The sequence below is a fragment of the Panthera tigris genome, chromosome D3 (assembly GCF_018350195.1).
Source record: "Panthera tigris isolate Pti1 chromosome D3, P.tigris_Pti1_mat1.1, whole genome shotgun sequence".
Lineage (NCBI taxonomy): Eukaryota > Metazoa > Chordata > Mammalia > Carnivora > Felidae > Panthera > Panthera tigris.
The window spans coordinates 21627176-21645853 of record NC_056671.1 but is presented as its reverse complement, the minus strand read 5'-3'; the positions used below and the strand labels follow the sequence as shown (position 1 = coordinate 21645853).

At 40.2% G+C, this 18678-nt stretch overlaps 1 protein-coding gene across 15 annotated transcripts in view; it reads left to right on the top strand.

Moving 5' to 3' along the window:
* DEPDC5 (DEP domain containing 5, GATOR1 subcomplex subunit) overlaps positions 1–18678 on the top strand; it is a 142161-nt gene that overhangs the window by 30067 nt on the left and 93416 nt on the right. For all 15 annotated transcript variants that reach the window (XR_006209788.1, XR_006209787.1, XR_006209789.1 and 12 more), the window contains 8 exons: positions 5185–5288; positions 5576–5650; positions 7897–8031; positions 8864–8925; positions 9074–9147; positions 15030–15099; positions 17102–17138; positions 17658–17778. Coding sequence is in view for 11 of the 15 variants with exons in the window: in XM_042961718.1 (XP_042817652.1) it covers positions 5185–5288; positions 5576–5650; positions 7897–8031; positions 8864–8925; positions 9074–9147; positions 15030–15099; positions 17102–17138; positions 17658–17778 (678 nt within the window). In the remaining 4 variants the exon portion in view is untranslated. The remainder of the gene's footprint in view (positions 1–5184; positions 5289–5575; positions 5651–7896; positions 8032–8863; positions 8926–9073; positions 9148–15029; positions 15100–17101; positions 17139–17657; positions 17779–18678) is intronic.

The window sequence follows — 18678 nt, the reverse complement described above, 5'->3', positions numbered from 1 at the left end:
ATCATTAAAAAGTCATCCACAACATTTTTTTATAGCAAAAGAAGCTTTGGTTGTGTTTTTCCTTCTATAAAAATGATATAGGTTTATTTTAGGAAAATCACAAAGTATAGTTAAGAGTAATTCAAAACACTTTAAATTCCACCTCCCAGATGCAGTCATCATCACCTGAGATCATCAAACCCACTTCTCTGTTTACAGAGACAAAAAACAGTTTTCACAGAGATGTCATTACAGACTCCCATGCTTTTTTTTGAAACGGCATTTTCCAGGGCATGGGGGTGCTCCTGGGTGGCTCAGTTGGTTAAGCATCCAATTTCGGCTCAGGTTGTGATCTCGTGATTTGTGAGTTTGAGCCCCACATCTGGCGCTGTGCTGACAGTGAAGAGCCTGCTTGGGATTCTCTTTCTCTCTTCTCTCTCTCTGCCCCTTCCCAAATTGCACACATTTTCTCTCTCTCTCTCACAAAATAAAAATAAAATAAAATAAAATAAAATAAAATAAAATAAAATAAAATAAAATAAAAAACTGGCATTTTCCACCTACTATATCACAAATGCCATTTGATGTCAAATATTCTACTTCCACAGCATCATTTTTATTGCTATGTAGACATTTCATTTGATTGCCAACTATTATTGAACATTGAGGTGATTTTCAATTTTTCACTATTGTCAAAGTTCTACCAATGAATGATCTTACAGTCTGTAAGCATAACCTTAGTTATAATCTTAGCATAACCTGATGACCTTAGTTATACCCTTATAACTTGGCATAACCTTCAGCATACACTTAAGATAAGTTCCCAGAAATGGAGGTATGGGGTCAAAGATACTTTGTTTTTGTTCAGACTTTTCATTTTTATAGCCAAATTGCCCTCCAAAAACATTGAAGTGAAAAATCCTGTTTTCCCAGTAACCATGTTATTTCTCTTTTTTTTATCAATACTGAATACTATTTTCTTCCTTTTTCTGACTCGTTCCCAATTGGAGTGGGAAAAAAGTTATCTCACTGAGTCTTAATAGTCATTTCTTTTATTACCAAGAGTGAATATTTTCCTATACTTATTGGCCTTTGTATTTCTCTTTTATGAGTTATATATTCATCTTCTTAGCTAATTTTTTCATCTTTTTTTGTTTTTTATCTTACCCTCTGTCTGATTTTGCAATCCAAAGGGAAGTACTTTTAATACTGTGTGAACCACCTGGGTGGTTCAGTTGGTTTAGTGTCCAACTCTTGGTTTCAGCTCAGGTTATGATCTCATGGTATGTGAGTTCGAGCCCCGCATCAGGCTCTGTGCTGGCGGTGCAGAGCCTGCTTGGGATTCTGTCTCTTCCTCTTACTTTGCCCCTCCCCAGTTCACTTTCTCTGTCTCTCAAAATAAATAAATAAACTTCACAATATAAAAATAAAAATAAATACTGTGATATATATTTCTCCAGATCTTTTTCTGTTTAGCCCATTTTAAAATCGGATGGTTTCTTTGGCTTGTTTTACTTATTTATTTTTAATTTTTTTAATGTTTTTATTTTATTTAAAAAATTTTTTTTATGTTTATTTCTTTCTTAGAGAGAGACAGAGCATGAGTGGGGGAGGGGCAGAGAGAGAGGGAGACACATAATCAGAAGCAGGCTCCAGACTCTGAGCTGTCAGCACAGAGCCTGACATGGGGTTCTAACTCACAAACCGTGGAATCATGACCTGAGCTGAAGTTGGTCGCTCAACTGACTGAGCCACCCAGGTGCCCCTGTTTTATTTTTTGAGAGAGAGAGAGAAAGAGAGAGAGAGAGAGAGAGAGAGAGAGAGAGACTGAGCATTGAGCATGAGCAGGGGAGGGGTAGAGACAGGAAGACACAGAATTCGAAGCAGGCTCCAGGCTCTAAGCTGTCAGCCCAGAGCCTGACGCAGGGCCCAAACTCATGAACCGTGAGCTCATGACCTGAGCTGAAGTCAGATGCTTAACTGACTGAGCCACCCAGGTGACCCTGGCTTGTCTTATTTTTATTTTATTTTATTTTTTTAACATTTATTTATTTTTTGAGAGACATAGAGAAACAGAGCATAAGTTGGGGAGGGGCAGAGAGAGAAGGAGACACAGAATCCGAAGCAGACTCCAGGCTCTGAGCTGTCAACACAGAGCCTGACATGGGCTCGAACCCACAAACTGTGAGATCATGACCTGAGCCGAAGTCGGACACTTAACCGACTGAGCCACCCAGGTGCCCCTGGCTTCTTATTTTTAATAAAATCAGATGTATTGTGGTGGAGAGAATAGCATTATGAGCCTTCATATACCCATTACTCATATTAAACAATTATCAGAGAATCATATAATTTTTGGTAGTTATATAATAGTTTGTCATAGTCTAAAATTTTATCATAATTTAATTCCTTATTGTTAGATATTTAATATTTTTCTAATTTTAAAATTGATCTATGTAGCACTGTGTATCTATGTATCTATATAAATACATATATAGTTATGCATTTTGAATGTTTCTTGTCTTTTTTTTTTAATTTGACTATTTTTTTTAGAGCTGTTTAGGTTGATAACAAAATTGAGAGAAGTTACAGGGATATCCCATACACCTCTTGTGCCCACACATACATAATGCCCTTCCCCTTATTATCAACATTCCTCACCAGAGTGGTGCATTTGTTACAATTAATGAACCTACACAGATACACCATAATCACTGAGAGTCCATAGTTTACCTTACGGTTCACTCTTGGTGTTGTATATTCTGTTGGTTTGGACAAATATATAATGACATGTCTCCATGATTATGGAGTATTTTCACTGCCCTAAAAATCCTTAGTGTTCCAGTTATCCCTTCCCCCCAACCCCCATCCCCTGGCAACCACTGATCTTTCTAGAGTCTGTACAGTTTTGCCTTTTCCAGAAAGTCCTAGAGTTGGAATCATATAGTATGTAACCTTTTCATGTTGGCTTTTTTCACTTAGTAATATATTTAAGTAATATTCATGGCTTAATAGCTCATTTCTTTTTAGCACTCAGTAGTATTCCATTGTCTGGTTGTATCACAGTTTGTCCCATTCCTTTACTGAAGGGCATCTTGGTTGCTTTCAAGTTTTGGCAATTATAAATAAAGTTTCTATACTCATGTGTAGGTTTTTGTGTGCACCTAAGTTTTCAACTCATTTGGGGAAATACCAAGGAGTATGATTGCTAGATCATATGATAGGAGTATATTTAGTTTTGTAAGAAACCACCAAACTGTTTTCCAAAGTAACTCCATTATTTTACATTCCCACCAGCAGTGACTCAAAGTTCCTATTGCTCCATATCCTTACCAGCATTTGGTATTGTCAGTGTTCTAGATTTTGGCCATTCTAATGGTCACTTATTGCTGTTTTAATTTGCATTTCCCCATATGACATGATGTGAAGCATCTTTTCATATGCTTATTTGCCATGTGTATTTCTTCTTTGGTGAGGTGTCTGTTCAGGTATTCTGCCCATCTTTAAATTGGGTTGTTTATTTCTGATTGTTGAGTTTTAAGAATTCTTTGTGTTTTTGGATGATAGTTCTTTATCAGATGTGTCTTTTGCTGACATTTTCTTCTAGTCTGTGGCTTGTCTTCTAATTCTCTTGTCATTGTCTTTCCCAGAGCAGAAGTTATTTAATTTTAATAAGGTCTAGTTTATCAGTTTTTCTCTTTCATGGATTGTGGCTTTGGTGTTGAATCTAAAAAGTCATCACCCTAGGAGCGTCTAGGTGGCTCAGTCGGTTAAGTGTCCAACTTGATTTTGACTTGGTTCATGATCTCATGGTTGGTAAGTCGAGCCCCATGTCAGGCTCTGTGCTCACAGTGTGGAGTGTGCTTGGGATTATCTCTCCCTCTTTGCCCCTTTCCTGCCAGTACCCGCACACTCTCTCTCACTTTCTCTCTCTCAAAACAAGTAAATAAAACTTAAAAAAAAAAGTCATCACCCCAACTAGTGTCATCCGGGTTTTCTGGTATGTTATCTTTTAGGAGTTTTATAGTTTTACATTTTATATTTAGGTCTATGATCTGTTTTGAGTTAATTTTATGAAGGGTGTATAGTCTGTATCTAGAATCTTTTTCTTTTCTTATTTTTTGCATGTGGATGTCCAGTTGCTCCAGCACCATTTGTTGAAAAGAATGTCTTTGTTCCATTGTGTTGTCTTTGCTTCTTTGTCAAAGATCTGTTGGGGTGCCTGGGTGGCTTAGTCAGTTAAACATCTGACTTTGGCTAAGGTCATGATCTCATGGTTCGTGGGTTTGAGCCCCGCATCAGACTCTGTGCTGACATCTCAGAACCTGGAACCTGCTTCAGATTCTGTTTCTCCCTCTCTCTCTACCTGTCCCCAGCTTGTGCTCACTAGCTCTCTCTCTCAAAAATAAATGAACATTAAAAAAAAAATCTGATTATATTTTGGGGGTTCTGTTTCTGGGTCCTTTATTCTGTTCCATTGATCTATTTATCTACTCTTTCACCAATGCCACACTATCTTTAGCTTTATTTGTAGCTTTATAGTTAAGTCTTGAAGTTGGATAGTGTTAGTTTTCCACCTTTGTTCTTTTCCTTCAATATTGGGTTGGCTATTGTGGGTCCTGTATGTTTCTTTAGGATAAATTCCTAGCATACACACACATGCAAACCTATATGTATGTATGTATACACACACACACACACACACACACATATATACACACACATTTATTTTTATTTTTTGTAATACATTCACATGTATTTTTAAGGTTTTTAAGGTTCACAAGCTCTACAGTAAACAGATTCTCACCTATCCCTTTCTACTAATGTAGTTCCCTGTCATAGATTTGTTTATTAGATATATATGTAAAACCTACATATAGATGTTTTATTTTATGCTTCTTATATACCACCTAATTATAATTCATTGTATGAAGATTTCATGTTCCTGCTGAATACTAGGCATTAATATGATTTCAAGGCAATTTTTAAATATTTTCTTACTTTTTGTTTTCAATCTATATAACTATTGATAATACAGGTCTTTGTTAATGTTTGTTACATGCACTTGGCTTTAATACTTATTATTATGTGATAAATTACCTTAACCCTGGAAATCTCATCTTCTCCTTTCTTTTGAAATTCTGTGAGAGACCTGATGTATGTAATAGCTGCTCAATGTCTATTTTATGACAATATTCCTTTCAGAGTGGTGGTGCAGAATGAGAGGAGAGAAGAGTGGACATCACTCCTTGTGACCATTAAAAAACTCTTTATCCAGTATCCAGTGTTGGTGCGACTGGAACAGGCAGGTACTGCATTCATAATGACAGAAAGTGCAGCAGGGAAAGGAGGTGTAGGATGGAGGCTGGGAGATGAGAGGTTCATGCTTGCTTCTTTCACAGCGCTGGACAGAGTTTCTGCTTCTGGTCAGGTTTCTATTTCCAGTTGGGTCTAATTGTTCATTACATATGCAGTAAGTTCAATAGTATACCTACTACAGGGTAGGGGGACCTATGGAGCCAGACACTTTCCACTTGTTCTTTAAGAGTTCATCTTTCATGGGATACTTTTCCTTCTCTTATGTCTTTTGCTTCAGAGGGCTTTCCTCAAGGAGATAATTCTACCTCAGCACAAGGAAACTACCTAGAGGCCATCAATCTGTCATTCAATGGTGAGTAAGGACACAAGCCGTGGTGATCTGGCATCTTGTTTACCACATGGCTGTGAACTTCTTTTTACTAATGTCCAAAGACCCAGACCCAGTTGAAGATCTCCCCACCCATGTATTCCAAAGATTAACTGAAAGAAGTAACTTCTGATTGGATGGTTTTAATGGCCAACATTTAGCTCTTAGATCTTCCACTGGGAATTAACTTGCTATTCTCATCTGCTTCTCATGGTAACTTGAGAGTAAAGAGCTGGAGGGAATCTTCCTTGGGCTGTTTTACTACAGACTGTATTCTTACTGTTTTCTATGCTATCCCTCAATTGCTTCTAAGTAATTTAAAAAAAAATTTTTTTTAATGTTTTTTTGTTTATTTTGAGAGAGAGAGAGAGAGAGAGAGAGAATACCTGCAAGTAGGGGAGGGGTGGGGAGAGAGAGAGAGAGAGAGAGAGAGAGAGAGAGAGAGAGAGAGAACCCCAAGCAGATTCCACACTGTCAGTACAAGCCTGATGGAGGGCTCGAACTCATGAACTATGAGATCGTGACCTGAGCCGAAGTTGGATACTTAACTGACTGAGCCACTCAGGCACCTCAAATCTTTTTTTTTTTTTTAATTACAAAAGGAACCCATGTTTTAAGAATTCAAATAATCAGAGGTATATCAAGTAAAAATGAAGATCTCCCTCCTTCCTCTACTGTCATTTCCCTTCTAAGAGGGAACCTTCTTAACAGTGTGGTGTGACTTCTTCCAAATGCTTGTCCCTGGATGTGTTAGCTGATATGCTTTGTTTGCAAACAACAGAAACCTACTGAATTGGTTTACGCAAAAAAGAAAAATTTACTCTTAGGATATAGAGACCTGGTGGGCCGTCAGGAAAGGCTTGAATGTTATGCTGAAGAAGGTGGGGACCAAAGTGGCTCTAGGAACTGCAGCAGCAGGTATTCCTGGAGCAGTGTTCAGCTCCCAGCTCTGCTGTCAGCTCTCTGCTCTCTGTTCAGAATTCCATGTTCCCAGCAGAGAGTCTGATTGGCTCAGCTCTGGTTAGGCATCCATTGACACTCGCCAGTGGTGGAAGTAATGATGTGTGGTCACTTCACACGTATAACCTGCCCGTGCTGGCAATTCTAAAGCATGGGTCTTTTTATTTTTGTATTTAAAAAAATTTTTTTTAATGTTTATTTATTTTTAGGAGAGAGTGCAAGCTAGGGAGGGGCAGAGAGAGAGAGAGAGAGAGACAGACAGACAGACAGACAGACAGGCACAGAATCTGAAACAGGCTTCAGGCTCTGAGCTGTCAGCATGAATTCACGAACCATAAGATCATGACCTGAGTCAAAGTCAGACACTTAACAGACTGAGCCACACAGGTGCCCTTCCCCTTCTTTTAAGTTTATTTATTTTGAGAGAGAGAGAGGGAGAGAGAGAATGCCAAACAGGCTTTTCACTGTCAGCATGGAGCCCAAGGAGGGGCTTGAACTCATGAACTGTGAGATCATGACATGATGTCATCATGACATGTCAGTCAGCCCAAGCATGGAGTCTTTTATTTATAAATCTTTTTTTCATATTGGAATATGTTTGGTTTTCCAAAGTAAGGATTGTACAGGACAGAAATAAAAATTAGCTTGCCAAATTTACAAATTCACCCCAAGTTTCTTGTCCATTCTTTTGAATATTGTCTTAAATTAATATTTTTGTAGGGGCACCTGGGTTGCTCATCGGTTAAGCGTCAGACTTTGGCTCAGGTCATGATCTCACAGTTCGTGGGTTCGAGCCCCACGTTGGGCTCTGTGCTGACAGCTCAGAGCCTGGAGCCTGCTTCAGATTCTGTGTCTCCCTCTCTCTGCCCCTCCCCACTCACATTCTGTCTCTTTCTTGCTCTCAAAAATAAATAAAACATTAAAAAATTTTTTAAAAATTAATATTTTTGTCAGTTTCAGTACAGACTCATTTATGGATTGTTTAAACTAAAGTCATGAAATTTGAGCATTTAAGACAACACAAGGCAAGTAGTAGGCATTAATGAGGGGTGTTAACAAAGGCAACATTGGCATAGTCTTGTGTTCAAGCAGTTCTTAATGTAGAAGGGGAAAGGAAGATGTGCACACGGCTAACTAGAATTCAGGTCAGAACTGCAATTGCTGCAATAGAAACATGGACAAAATAGTCTGAGGGCATAGAGAGGCTTGCAAGTGGCTGGTTTCTGAAAAGCTGTAACATCTGCATTGGAGAACTTTTGCTTTCTTTCAAGTGTTTGACAAGCACTACATCAACCGCAACTTTGACCGAACTGGGCAGATGTCTGTGGTGATCACACCTGGGGTGGGTGTGTTTGAAGTGGACCGTCTACTCATGATCTTGACCAAGCAGCGAATGATAGATAATGGTAATGCTCCCTGGTTTGCACTGTCTCTGAGTGTTTATAGCCTCACTTACCTTAGAGCTCTGAGCTTTCCCTGGCTCTGTGCATCGGAGATCCTGGGGATGTGAATAATGTTAGGGGACAAAAAGCGTTCTGTGGTCAAATCGGTTAAGGAAATGTTGGGTCATAAACAGTTTAGGCAGATTCCCTAATTGTAGGTTTTAATTTGTTAGTGTATCTTGTTTATCTCTAATGGGTGTAACAGGTACTCAGAGTTTTCCAAACATATCTGACACTGGAGAGCTCTTCGGAGGGATCGTTTCAAGGAACCAGTGTGTCATCAGCCCATCTTGGGGACTACCATCAGATTGTATGATCTAGTCCTCCCTCTGTGGTGTGCCATGCTTTCCCAATTTGTAATTCTGGTTCCATTAAATTTGGGCTTCCAAAAGATGGGGGTGGAGTGTAAATCCTGGATTGTCAATTAAGAAGCTCTGTTAAATGGTATGGATTGTTTTGCTGTCTTACTGAAATTTCAAGATTCCTTTTCCTTTCTGGTCATGAAACTTTAGCAATAGAGGCCTGGGTTGTCCTTTTGACAAATCATGATCTACAAAGCAGTCCAAGGCTAATTGTCAAGCACTGAATAATGTCAGGTGTGATGAGACCTGGTAAAGAAGAAACAAACAAAATGCATCTCTTTTCTTCTTTGCTGTGTAGGCAGCCCTGTGAGGTTATAAATCTTAGGATGGGAAGTCGGTTTTGTTTAGTTAAATAATATTGTTAATAGATTGGGACACTTATCTCTACTTCTTCCCACCCCCACCCCAAACTCTTTTTGTCTTCTCTTTTTTAGGAATTGGTGTGGACTTGGTGTGCATGGGGGAGCAACCATTACATGCTGTCCCATTGTTCAAGGTAATACAATTTTGGATTGCTTACTAAAGGCCAGTCTCTAGTACTGGCCTAGAGTGATCTTGAGAATACTTAAAAACAGAACAGTTGGAGCAGTTCCACATCCTACTTGTTTTCTAGCTGATCTGTGCACTGGCTTTTTCCCTTCCAGCTACATAATCGAAGTGCACCTCGTGATTCTCGGCTGGGCGATGACTATAATATTCCTCACTGGATAAACCACAGGTGGGTGTAACCTTGATTCACAGTTGAATAACTTCCTTGCCATTTTCTCTTCACATCTGTTAAGTTCTTACTATGAAAACTTTTGTCAAGAAAATGTGGAAACTAAAGTTCTAACATTTGCTTAGAGCCTCTGTACATTTAAAGCAGTGGCAGTAACATAAGAACAGTCTAGAGTGAAAGAAAATAAAAGCAAATTTTGAAGGACTTATTTTTATTATCCCCAGCTCCTACTATTTCCAACTCCCACAGACGATAGCAGACAGCATTGTACCTGGCATTCTCTGTTTGTAGAAAAATCCCTGTGTCTCTTCTTCACATGGGACAAGGCCTCAGTGTTTCTGCTGATTGGGGCTTAAGGATGGTGTCTCTCATGCCTCTGTCAGAGCCACTGCCTTATCCCAGTCCTCATTTTTTTTTTTAAAGTTTATTTATTTTGAGAGAGACAGAGACAGCCTGAGTAGGGGAAGGGCAGAGAGAGGGGGAAAGAGAGAGAATCCCAAGCAAGCTCCATGTTGCCAGTGCAGAACCTGACATGGGGCTCAAATCCACGAAACTGTGAGATCATGACCTGACCTGAAACCAAGAGTCAGAGGCTTAACCAACTGAGCCACCCAGGTACCCCCAGTCCTCATCTTTTTTGGATGATAATCTTAATAGTGTGTCTATTTCTGATCTCTCTCCTTCAGTCCTTCCTTTAGAACAGGGTTTCTCCACCTGGACTCTACTGACATTTTGGGCCAGATCATTCTTTTGTTGGGGCTGCCCAGTGAATTGTAGCCTGTTGAGCAGCATCCTTGGCCTCCACCCTCTAGATGCCAAGAGCACCCACCCCCAGTGTGACAACCAGAATGTCTGCAGGAGGCATGCCTAAGTGAATTTTCCTATCAGAAAACCTGGAGAGGGGCGCCTGGGTGGCTCCATCGGTGAAGCATCCGACTCTTGGGACTCTTGGTTTCAGCTCAGGTCATAATCTCACAGTTCGTGAATTCGAGCCCCACGTCAGAATCAGTGCTGGCAGTATGGAGCCTGCTTGGAATTTTCTGTCTCCCTCTCTCTCTGCCCCTTCCCCTCAACTCTCAAAATAAATAAATAAACTTAAAAAACAACAACAACAACAAAAAAAAAACAAAACCAAAAACCTAGAGAAAGTTAAATTATTTCTTTGAAATACTGCAGGTAGAGCTCATACCTCCTAGAAACTTACTATGAGAACTAGAATATCTTCAAGTCTGCAAAAAATGAAAAGCCTTGGACTATTTTTTAATGTTTCATGATTTTTTTAAGTGCTTGCAGGTTTATGGAGAATTCAGTTGAAAATGTTGGAAACTGAGGAGAGAAATAATTTAGACTAAAAACAAAAAATTCAAAAAACTAAAATGTCTGCTGCATTGCCACATGCCTCCTGGGTGGCAGATTCCCTCTGCCCCCATTGACAGTCACTTCTTTAGACCAGTGGTTTTCTTCTTTCCTTTCTAATTTTTTTCGTTAAGCAACAGGGCCCTTTTTTTAAGTAAAGATCTTACTTGCAACCAAATATACAACAGTAAAAAGTTCTTTTTTTTTTAAAGTTTATTTATTTTGAGAGAGAGTGTGAGAGAGCAGGGGAGGACAGAGAGAGAAGAGAGAGAATCCCAAGCAAGGCTCTGTACGGTCAGTGCAGCACCTGATGTGGGGCTCAAACTGACAAATTGCAAAATCATGACCTGAGCCAAAGTCGGATGGACACTTGACCAACTGAGGCACCCAGGCACCCCAATGTTACTGTTTTTTTATTTATTTATTAAAATTTTTTTTAATTTTATAAAATTTATTTTTGAGAGAGAGAGAGACAGCACGAGCAGGGAAGAGGGAGTGGGGGACACAGAATCCAAAGCAGGCTCCAGGCTGCTCAATGTGAGGCTCGAACTCACAAGCTGTATGATCATGACTTGAGCTGAAGTCGGATGCTTAACTGACTGAGCCATCCAGGCACCCCATTGTTATTTTTTTAATGTTTATTTTTTTAGTTATTTTGAGAGAGAGAGAGCAAGTAAGCATGTACAGGGGAGGGGCAGAGAGAGAAGGAGAGAAAGAAATCCCAAGCAGGCTAGGCTCCACGCTCAACACGGAGCCTAATGGAGGGCTTAGTTCCACAATATGAGATCATGACCTGAGCCAAAACCAAGAGTCAGATGCTTAACTGACTGAGCCACCCAGGTGCCCCTGCTGTTACTGTTATTTTAAAAATTTGGTTTGAGTAAAATAGTATTTTGAACTTTTTTTCACTTATTTCAGAGACCAATGTATCTTCTTTTTTTTAAAGCATTTTCTTTTTTTTTTTTTTTTCTTTAAAGTTTATCCACTTGTTCTGAGAGAGAGCATATGCGCAAGTGTGCATGAGCAGGGGAGGGGCAGAGAGAGAAGGAGAGAGATAACCCCGAGCAGACTCCACACTGTCAGCACAGAGCTGGATGTGGGGCTCAATCCCACGAACCGTGAGATCATGACCTGAGCCAAAATCGAGAGGCAGATGTTCAACCTACTAAGTCCCCCAGATGCCCTGATGTATCTTTTTATCAGCCCTCTCATTAGATTTGGATTTGTAATCTTATTGTGCATATATATATGTATATATAGAGAGAGAGGGAGAGAGAGAGAGAAAGAGACAGAGAGGGAGGGAGAGAGAGTGAGAGTATGAGATGGGGAGAAGGCAGAGGGAGAGAGAGAATCCTAAGCAGGCTCCATGCTCAGCACAACACCTCAAATGGGGTGCATTCCCATGACCCTGGGATTGTGACATGAGCTGAAATCAAGAGTCAGTGTTCAACCAACTGAACCACCCATGTGCCCCTGGATTTGTAATCTTTGAATAGGTATTCAGATTCTTTAAAAATATTTTTTTTTTAATTTTTTTTTTTTTACATTTATTTTTTGAGAGACATAGAGCACAAGTTGGGGAGGGGCAGAGAGAGAAGGAGACACAGAATCCGAAGCAGGCTTCAGACTCTGAACTGTCAACACAGAGTCTGATGCAGGGCTCAAACACACAAACTGGGATCATGACCTGAGCCAAAGTCAGATGCTTAACTGACTGGGCCACCCAGGCGCCCCCCCAAAAAAATTTTTTTTAATGTTTATTTATTTTTGGGAGAGAGAGTGTGTGTGAGTGGGGGAGAGGCAGAGAGAGAAGGAGAGAGAGAAGGAGAGAAAGAATCCCAAGCAGGCTCCACACTGCCAGCACAGAGCCAGATGCAGGGCTCACCCCACGATTACCTGAGCCGAAACCCAAGAGTTGTACACTTACCCGACTGAGACACCCAGGTGCCCCTGAATATACATTAAGATTCTTTTGCCCATAAGAAAACAGCTGCTGTTTAATTATACACCATATTTCATTGTTTTACGTTTGGTTTAGGAAATAATTAAGGGAGAGAGTAGCTATCACACACAAAATTGTATATGAATTTAAACACTGTAATTTCCTCAAATGTTAATTAATAATAACTTGAAGGTTTCCTGTATTTTTCATCCCAAATTGGCTTTCTGATACCATTTAAGATGGACGATGATTCACACATGTATGACTTCAGAATCTGAGAGCTGGGATGGCCTGAGGCCTGCTTTTCACATCTCACTGTGAATCTTGTTTGCTTGAGCCACTCATAGACGGGAGCAAAGAGGTCTTGTGGCCAGAGGTGCATGGCTGCTTGGAAGGGCCATTGTTCATATCCTGTCCACTAGCCTCTTCAAAATCATTCCACAAGGCCAGAGACCTTACTTGAAGCATAATCAAATTATCTTCAGTGAAAAGTTATTCTCCCAAGTATTATTGGCTAGTCATGAAAATTGATCCAAAAAGTAAATTAATAGCAGATACATAAGAGTTATAAAACGGGCATTTGAGGATGCCATAGGCATCTGGAGTCTGTTTTAGAGATCATAGAGACCCTCCAGTCATACTGTATAGGTGTTCCAGGAGGGTAACTTGACTTGCCAAAGGTTGAGCAGCAAGTTCATGGCAAAGCTGAAGCTGTTGGTTTAAACCATTTGAAATTGTGATTTTTACACTGGGTTTGACCTTCAAACACAGCAATTTCATGTAGATACATCTAATAGAAACCCATTCTTCTGGCTAATATCACTTTAATACTCAGATCTTTTGCAATTAATGTCTGGAAAGCAAGCAGCATCCTCTACTTGTACTTTCCTTGGTACCACTCTGAGGAGTCAAGTCCCAGGGGCTAGTTGGACTCCGGGTCTGATTGCAGTTGGTATTTTTTTTTTTTTTTTAATTTATTCAATTTGAGAGAGACAGAGAGAGTGAGCAGGGGAGGGACGGAGAGAGAGGGAAAGAGAATCCCAAGCAGACTCTGCACCACCAGCACAGAGCCCAACACAGGGTTTGAACTCATGAAACGTAAGATGATGACCTGAGCTGAAACCAAGAATTGGATGCTTAACCAACTGAGCCACCCAAATGCTCCTCCTTTCTTTTTTTAAAGTTTATTTATTTATTTTGAGTGAGAGAGAGAGAGAGCACAAGTGGGGGAGAGGCAGAGAGAGAGGGAGAGAGATAGAATCCCGAGCAAGCTCCCCACTGACAGCACGGAGCCCAGAGTGGGGCTGGAACCCACGAACTGTGAGATCGTGACCTGAGCCAAAGTTGAATGCTTAACTGACTGAGCCACCCAGGCACCCCGCAGTTGGTATTCTTATGTTATGCACATAATGCATAATGTGTTAGTTACTGGATTGCCCTACAGTTCACTGGTTATTGATAACTTTTTTTTTTTTTTTTTTTGCTTATGATCAGAGTTAAAATGGAAGATGGGGATTGGTTAGTGTTCAAAACATCTTTCCCATAAGTTAATTATAGATAAAAGAGACTACAGAGACATGCCTAAGATGGAAAAGTCTGTTTAGCCTCTGTTTACTCATTAGACCCAGGGCAAGGTTGGGTTTCCCAATTTTCTTGTGTGTCTGACGTGACTGCATTAAGATATGATTTTCAGGGGCACCTGGGTGGTTCAGTCAGCTAAGTGTCCCACTCTTGGTTTTGGTTCAGGTTATGATCTTGGGGTTTGTGAGTTTGAGCCCCGTGTCAGGCTCTGCACTGACTGTGTGGAGCCTACTTCGGGTTCTCTCTCTCTCTTCTCTCTGGCCCTCCCCTGCTCATGCTCTCTCTCCCTGTCAAAAATAAATAAACTTAAAAAAAAAAAGTTATGATTTTCAAAGAGATAACAATTTGATGATTTGTGCCATATTTTCTTAAGACCATTTTTTTTCTTTTCTTGCCTGACTTATTCTTGCTTACCAAGTGCTGTTCAACCCAAGAGTGATAAAGACCACACTTGGGCCCAGCATCGTGCCAAGTATCAAGATGCAAAAGTATCATGGTGTAAATAGATGTAATCTCTGCCAGGAGGAGGAGATTCTCATCCAGTTAGGAATCAGGACTAGTGTGAAACAGTTAACAAGGGAAAAAAGAATAGAACAATAATTAAAACCATATTTAATATTTTGTAGTAATTACAGAACAAGTTAGAATTGGAGGAATCAGTGAAGCCTGAGACATAGGCAGTCAAGAGAGGACTAATCCATGGCTGGGGTTTCAATTTAAAGTTTAAAATGCAAGGAACTTATGGGGTGCCTGCGTGGCTCAGTCGGTTAAGTGTCTGACTTCATCTCAGGTCATGATCTCACATTCATGAGTTTGAGCCTCGGATCAGGCTCTACGCTGACAGATCAGAGCCTGGATCCTGCTTTGGATTCTGTGTCTCCCTCTGTTCATGCTTTGTCTCTCTCTCTCTCTCTCTCTCTCAAAAAATAAATAAATATTAAAAAAAATTAAAAAATATATAAAATGGAAGGGGCTTAAATTAATGACCTTTTTTCTTTCACAGTTTCTATACGTCTAAAAGCCAGCTCTTTTGTAACAGTTTCACCCCACGAATAAAACTGGCAGGAAAGAAGGTAGGTGTCACCAACCTGTAGAGCCTTCAGGGAGTGTCACACACCAACATGGTTATTTTGATCCCAGGATATGCCCTTCTTCCCCATGGTCATGAGTAGAGTTCAAGACATTTGTCTTAGAACTTTATGATTTTCCACATTAAATACATCAACAACAAGACAAACCTCCAGAGTATAAGAAATATCTTTGGGAAAACTATGACAACTCTTTTTAGTTCTTTAATAATGAATATTTTTGTCATGATGTGATTGGTTTATTCAGATACTGGGACTGCTCAGATACCTTTGGGGACAAAGACATGGGCACGCATTGCAGCAAAGGGGAAATACGATGTAAAGATCACATCTTGGCAGTAGTTAAAGAAATGCAAATTCAAACAAGAATGGAGATTCTTTTTGTTTACCAAATGGGTTTATTTTATTTTATCAAGATTTTATTTTATTTTAATATTTCTTTATTTGAGAGAGAGAGAGAGAAACAGAAACACAGAATCCAAAGCAGACTCCAGGTTCTGCGCTGTCAGCACAGAGCCTGATGTGGGGGCTTGAACTCATGAACCGTGAGATCGTGACTTGAGCCGAAGTCAGATGCTTAACTGACTGAACCACCCAGGTGCCCCTAAATATTTTATTTTTTAAGTAATCTCTATGCCCAACGTGGGGTTCAAACTTAGAACCCCGAGACTGAGAGTCATACGCTCCACTGACTGAACCTGCCAGGTGGCCCTGCTTATCGAAAGGTTTAAAACAAAACAATTATACCAAGTCCTGGGAAAAGTGGTGATATTGGTGCTTGAGTACCTGGTTGGTGTACAATACTTACAAAAAGCAGTTCAGCCATGTGTATCAAGGACAATGAAAACGTTCATGCCATTTGACCAGACAATTCCATTTTTGGCTATATGGTTTAAGGAAATAATTTGAGGATATTGAATGCAAATAGGATCTTTATTTATAATAGTTAGAAGTTGAAAATAATAGGGAAATGACTAAACCATGAACTACACTCCATGTAATATATTGCCAGTCAATAAAAGTGCCAGTTTTAAGAACCTTAAAACGTGTTTTTGATATAAGGTGAAGAGACACACAGACTGTTGGGTATGTAGGTGGCATACCAGGTACTCTCACCCATCCATCTGCCTGTTTCTAGCAGAGTTAAACTGTGAAAGCTGCTCTATTGTGGTCATGTTAGTAGTATCAGGGCCATTTTTTCCCTTTTTTGGGTGGGGTAATGGGTTAATGTTACTCTTCTAATAAGGAAAATATTAATTGCGAGGACTATGAAGACTCCTTCTAAAATGGGCTTTGTCAAGTAGTGAGGTGCTAGGAGAAGGGACTCTTCCCAGAAAGGGCCACCTCCTGCCCTCTGAGGTTTTATGCCTTCATCTCAACCCTTCTGGGCAAAGTGGAACATGGAGGAACTTCTCTATACATGATGATTTTAAAGAAGAAAGAGTGATTATTGTTAGAGAAGTTTAAAGGGTCCTGAAAAAGACTTATTTGGAAGAGGAAAAAAAAAGCTCTTTGTGTTTTCTTTCTACCTCTGTAAAGCATTTCAGCAAACTGGGTGATCTCTTATAGGTGTAGGCAAACCAGTGAGAGCACTGTAGTGAAGGGGGCCATGCGCATGAATGGTTTGGGGGCAGGTAGGATACACATACCACTGGACTGACTGAGAACAGGAAGGACTGGGCTTGGATTTTGGCTCTGCCACCTGTTTTGTGACTTTGAGGAAGTCCCTTTTTCTCTCTAGAATTGAATGCCCTCACCTATACGGTGAGGATAGAGTTTTGAGGGCAACCAAGGTGTGAGGTGGGCCTGGTAGGGCCTGACACTGCGGTAGGTAGGCCTCAGGTGTTTGCTCCTGCCTTCCCATCAGCTACAGGGAGGGGTAAGGCATGGTCTCTACCCAGGGGAGCAGCCACCTACATACTGTGCCTTGTGATAAGTTCTATTTTAGCAGAGGAGGAAGTGATTAATTATCTATTTAATTTTACAGCCTGCCTCTGAGAAAGCAAAAAATGGCCGTGATACATGTGAGTATTTTGGGGACCTCCTTTTGTCCCGTTTAAAAAGAGTCCGCTAACCCATGGCAACAAGATTATGTGAGGTCGCATAAGCAGTTCACAGCTAAGTTGGGAGACCTGAGTTTCCCTCGGAAAGTCCTTTAACTGCCTTGTATATTTTCGTCCTGTCAGCTGTGAAACAGATGCTGACAAACCTTTTCTTTTCCATCAGTCAATTGTAGGGATCAGGCAGAAAGTTTTAAAGTACTAACCGTACCACATATTAAGAGGATCTTTTTTAAAAGTGGGATCACAGAAGAGTGAAATACTACCCAAACTTTCCCCTTATTTAGTGCTACACTCTTTTCTATATCACTTTGACATGTTAGTCATTTAATTTCAAGAACCTGATGAATGGGTTATTATCCCACTTTTTTCAGGGAGACATGATGGTGATCACCTGTGTCTTGTGGATTTTGATGAAAGCCCTCTGAAGGCATCTGGATGAAATGTATTTTAATGACCATTCACTTGATTTGTGTATTTCAGCTCTTGGGACTCCAAAAGAATCTGAGAACGCCCTTCCCATCCAAGTAGATTATGATGCCTACGACGCCCAAGTGTTCAGGCTGCCAGGCCCATCCCGGGCTCAGCGCCTCGCTACCTGCAGGTTTTTTGCCAGATTCACTTTGGGGTGTATATGAAAATTGCTTGGGAAAACCTTAGGGCCTGCAGGGACCTTCATGAGAGCAACCTGGAAAATGTTTTAAATTAAAATTAGCCAAATGGAAACTATACCGTGTAGATCATTAAGGGTTCTGTTTCAAGGTTCTCTGGCCCACCCATTTTGTTAGCTATATTTGTAAGAAATGTTGTCCCCAAATAGAGTGTTCTTCTAATCAAGAGAAGCAATTCACAAATTCTAGAATCTTCTTACTGGGCTGCTATTAATGTATATATATAGATAGATCCTAGGGCCCATAGTTTCTTTGGAGTATTTTATTCCCAGTGGGCAAGAGACTTTTCTGTCTTTAATTCTTGCTTTTTAAGTGTGTTCCATGTTATTTTTGTCATATGATAGTTTTTAATTGTGCTGTAGTTGGATTTACCAATATATTCATTTCTGAGTCTTATGTAAAAAGGCGTCCCATCCCAGGGCTTTTTTTTTTTTTTTTACACCCCTAGTGGACTAAATGCCATGAGTCCATTTTCCAAATTTCTTAAATATGCACGTTTATTTAAGCACAGTGATTGGAAGAATATTCCATCTCTTTTTTTTTTTTTTTAATTTTTTTTTTTTTAATGTTTATTTATTTTTGAGACAGAGACAGAGCATGAATTGGGGAGGGGCAGAGAGAGATGGAGACACAGAATCGGAAGCAGGCTCCAGGCTCTGAGCCATCAGCCCAGAGCCTGACACAGGGCTCGAACTCACGAACTGTGAGATCGTGACCTGAGCTGAAGTCGGACGCCCAACCAACTGAGCCACCCAGGCGCCCCAATATTCCATCTCTTCACATTGGCAGTTGAGCTTATAGTAGCCACATGATTGTCTTCTCTCCTTTCATCT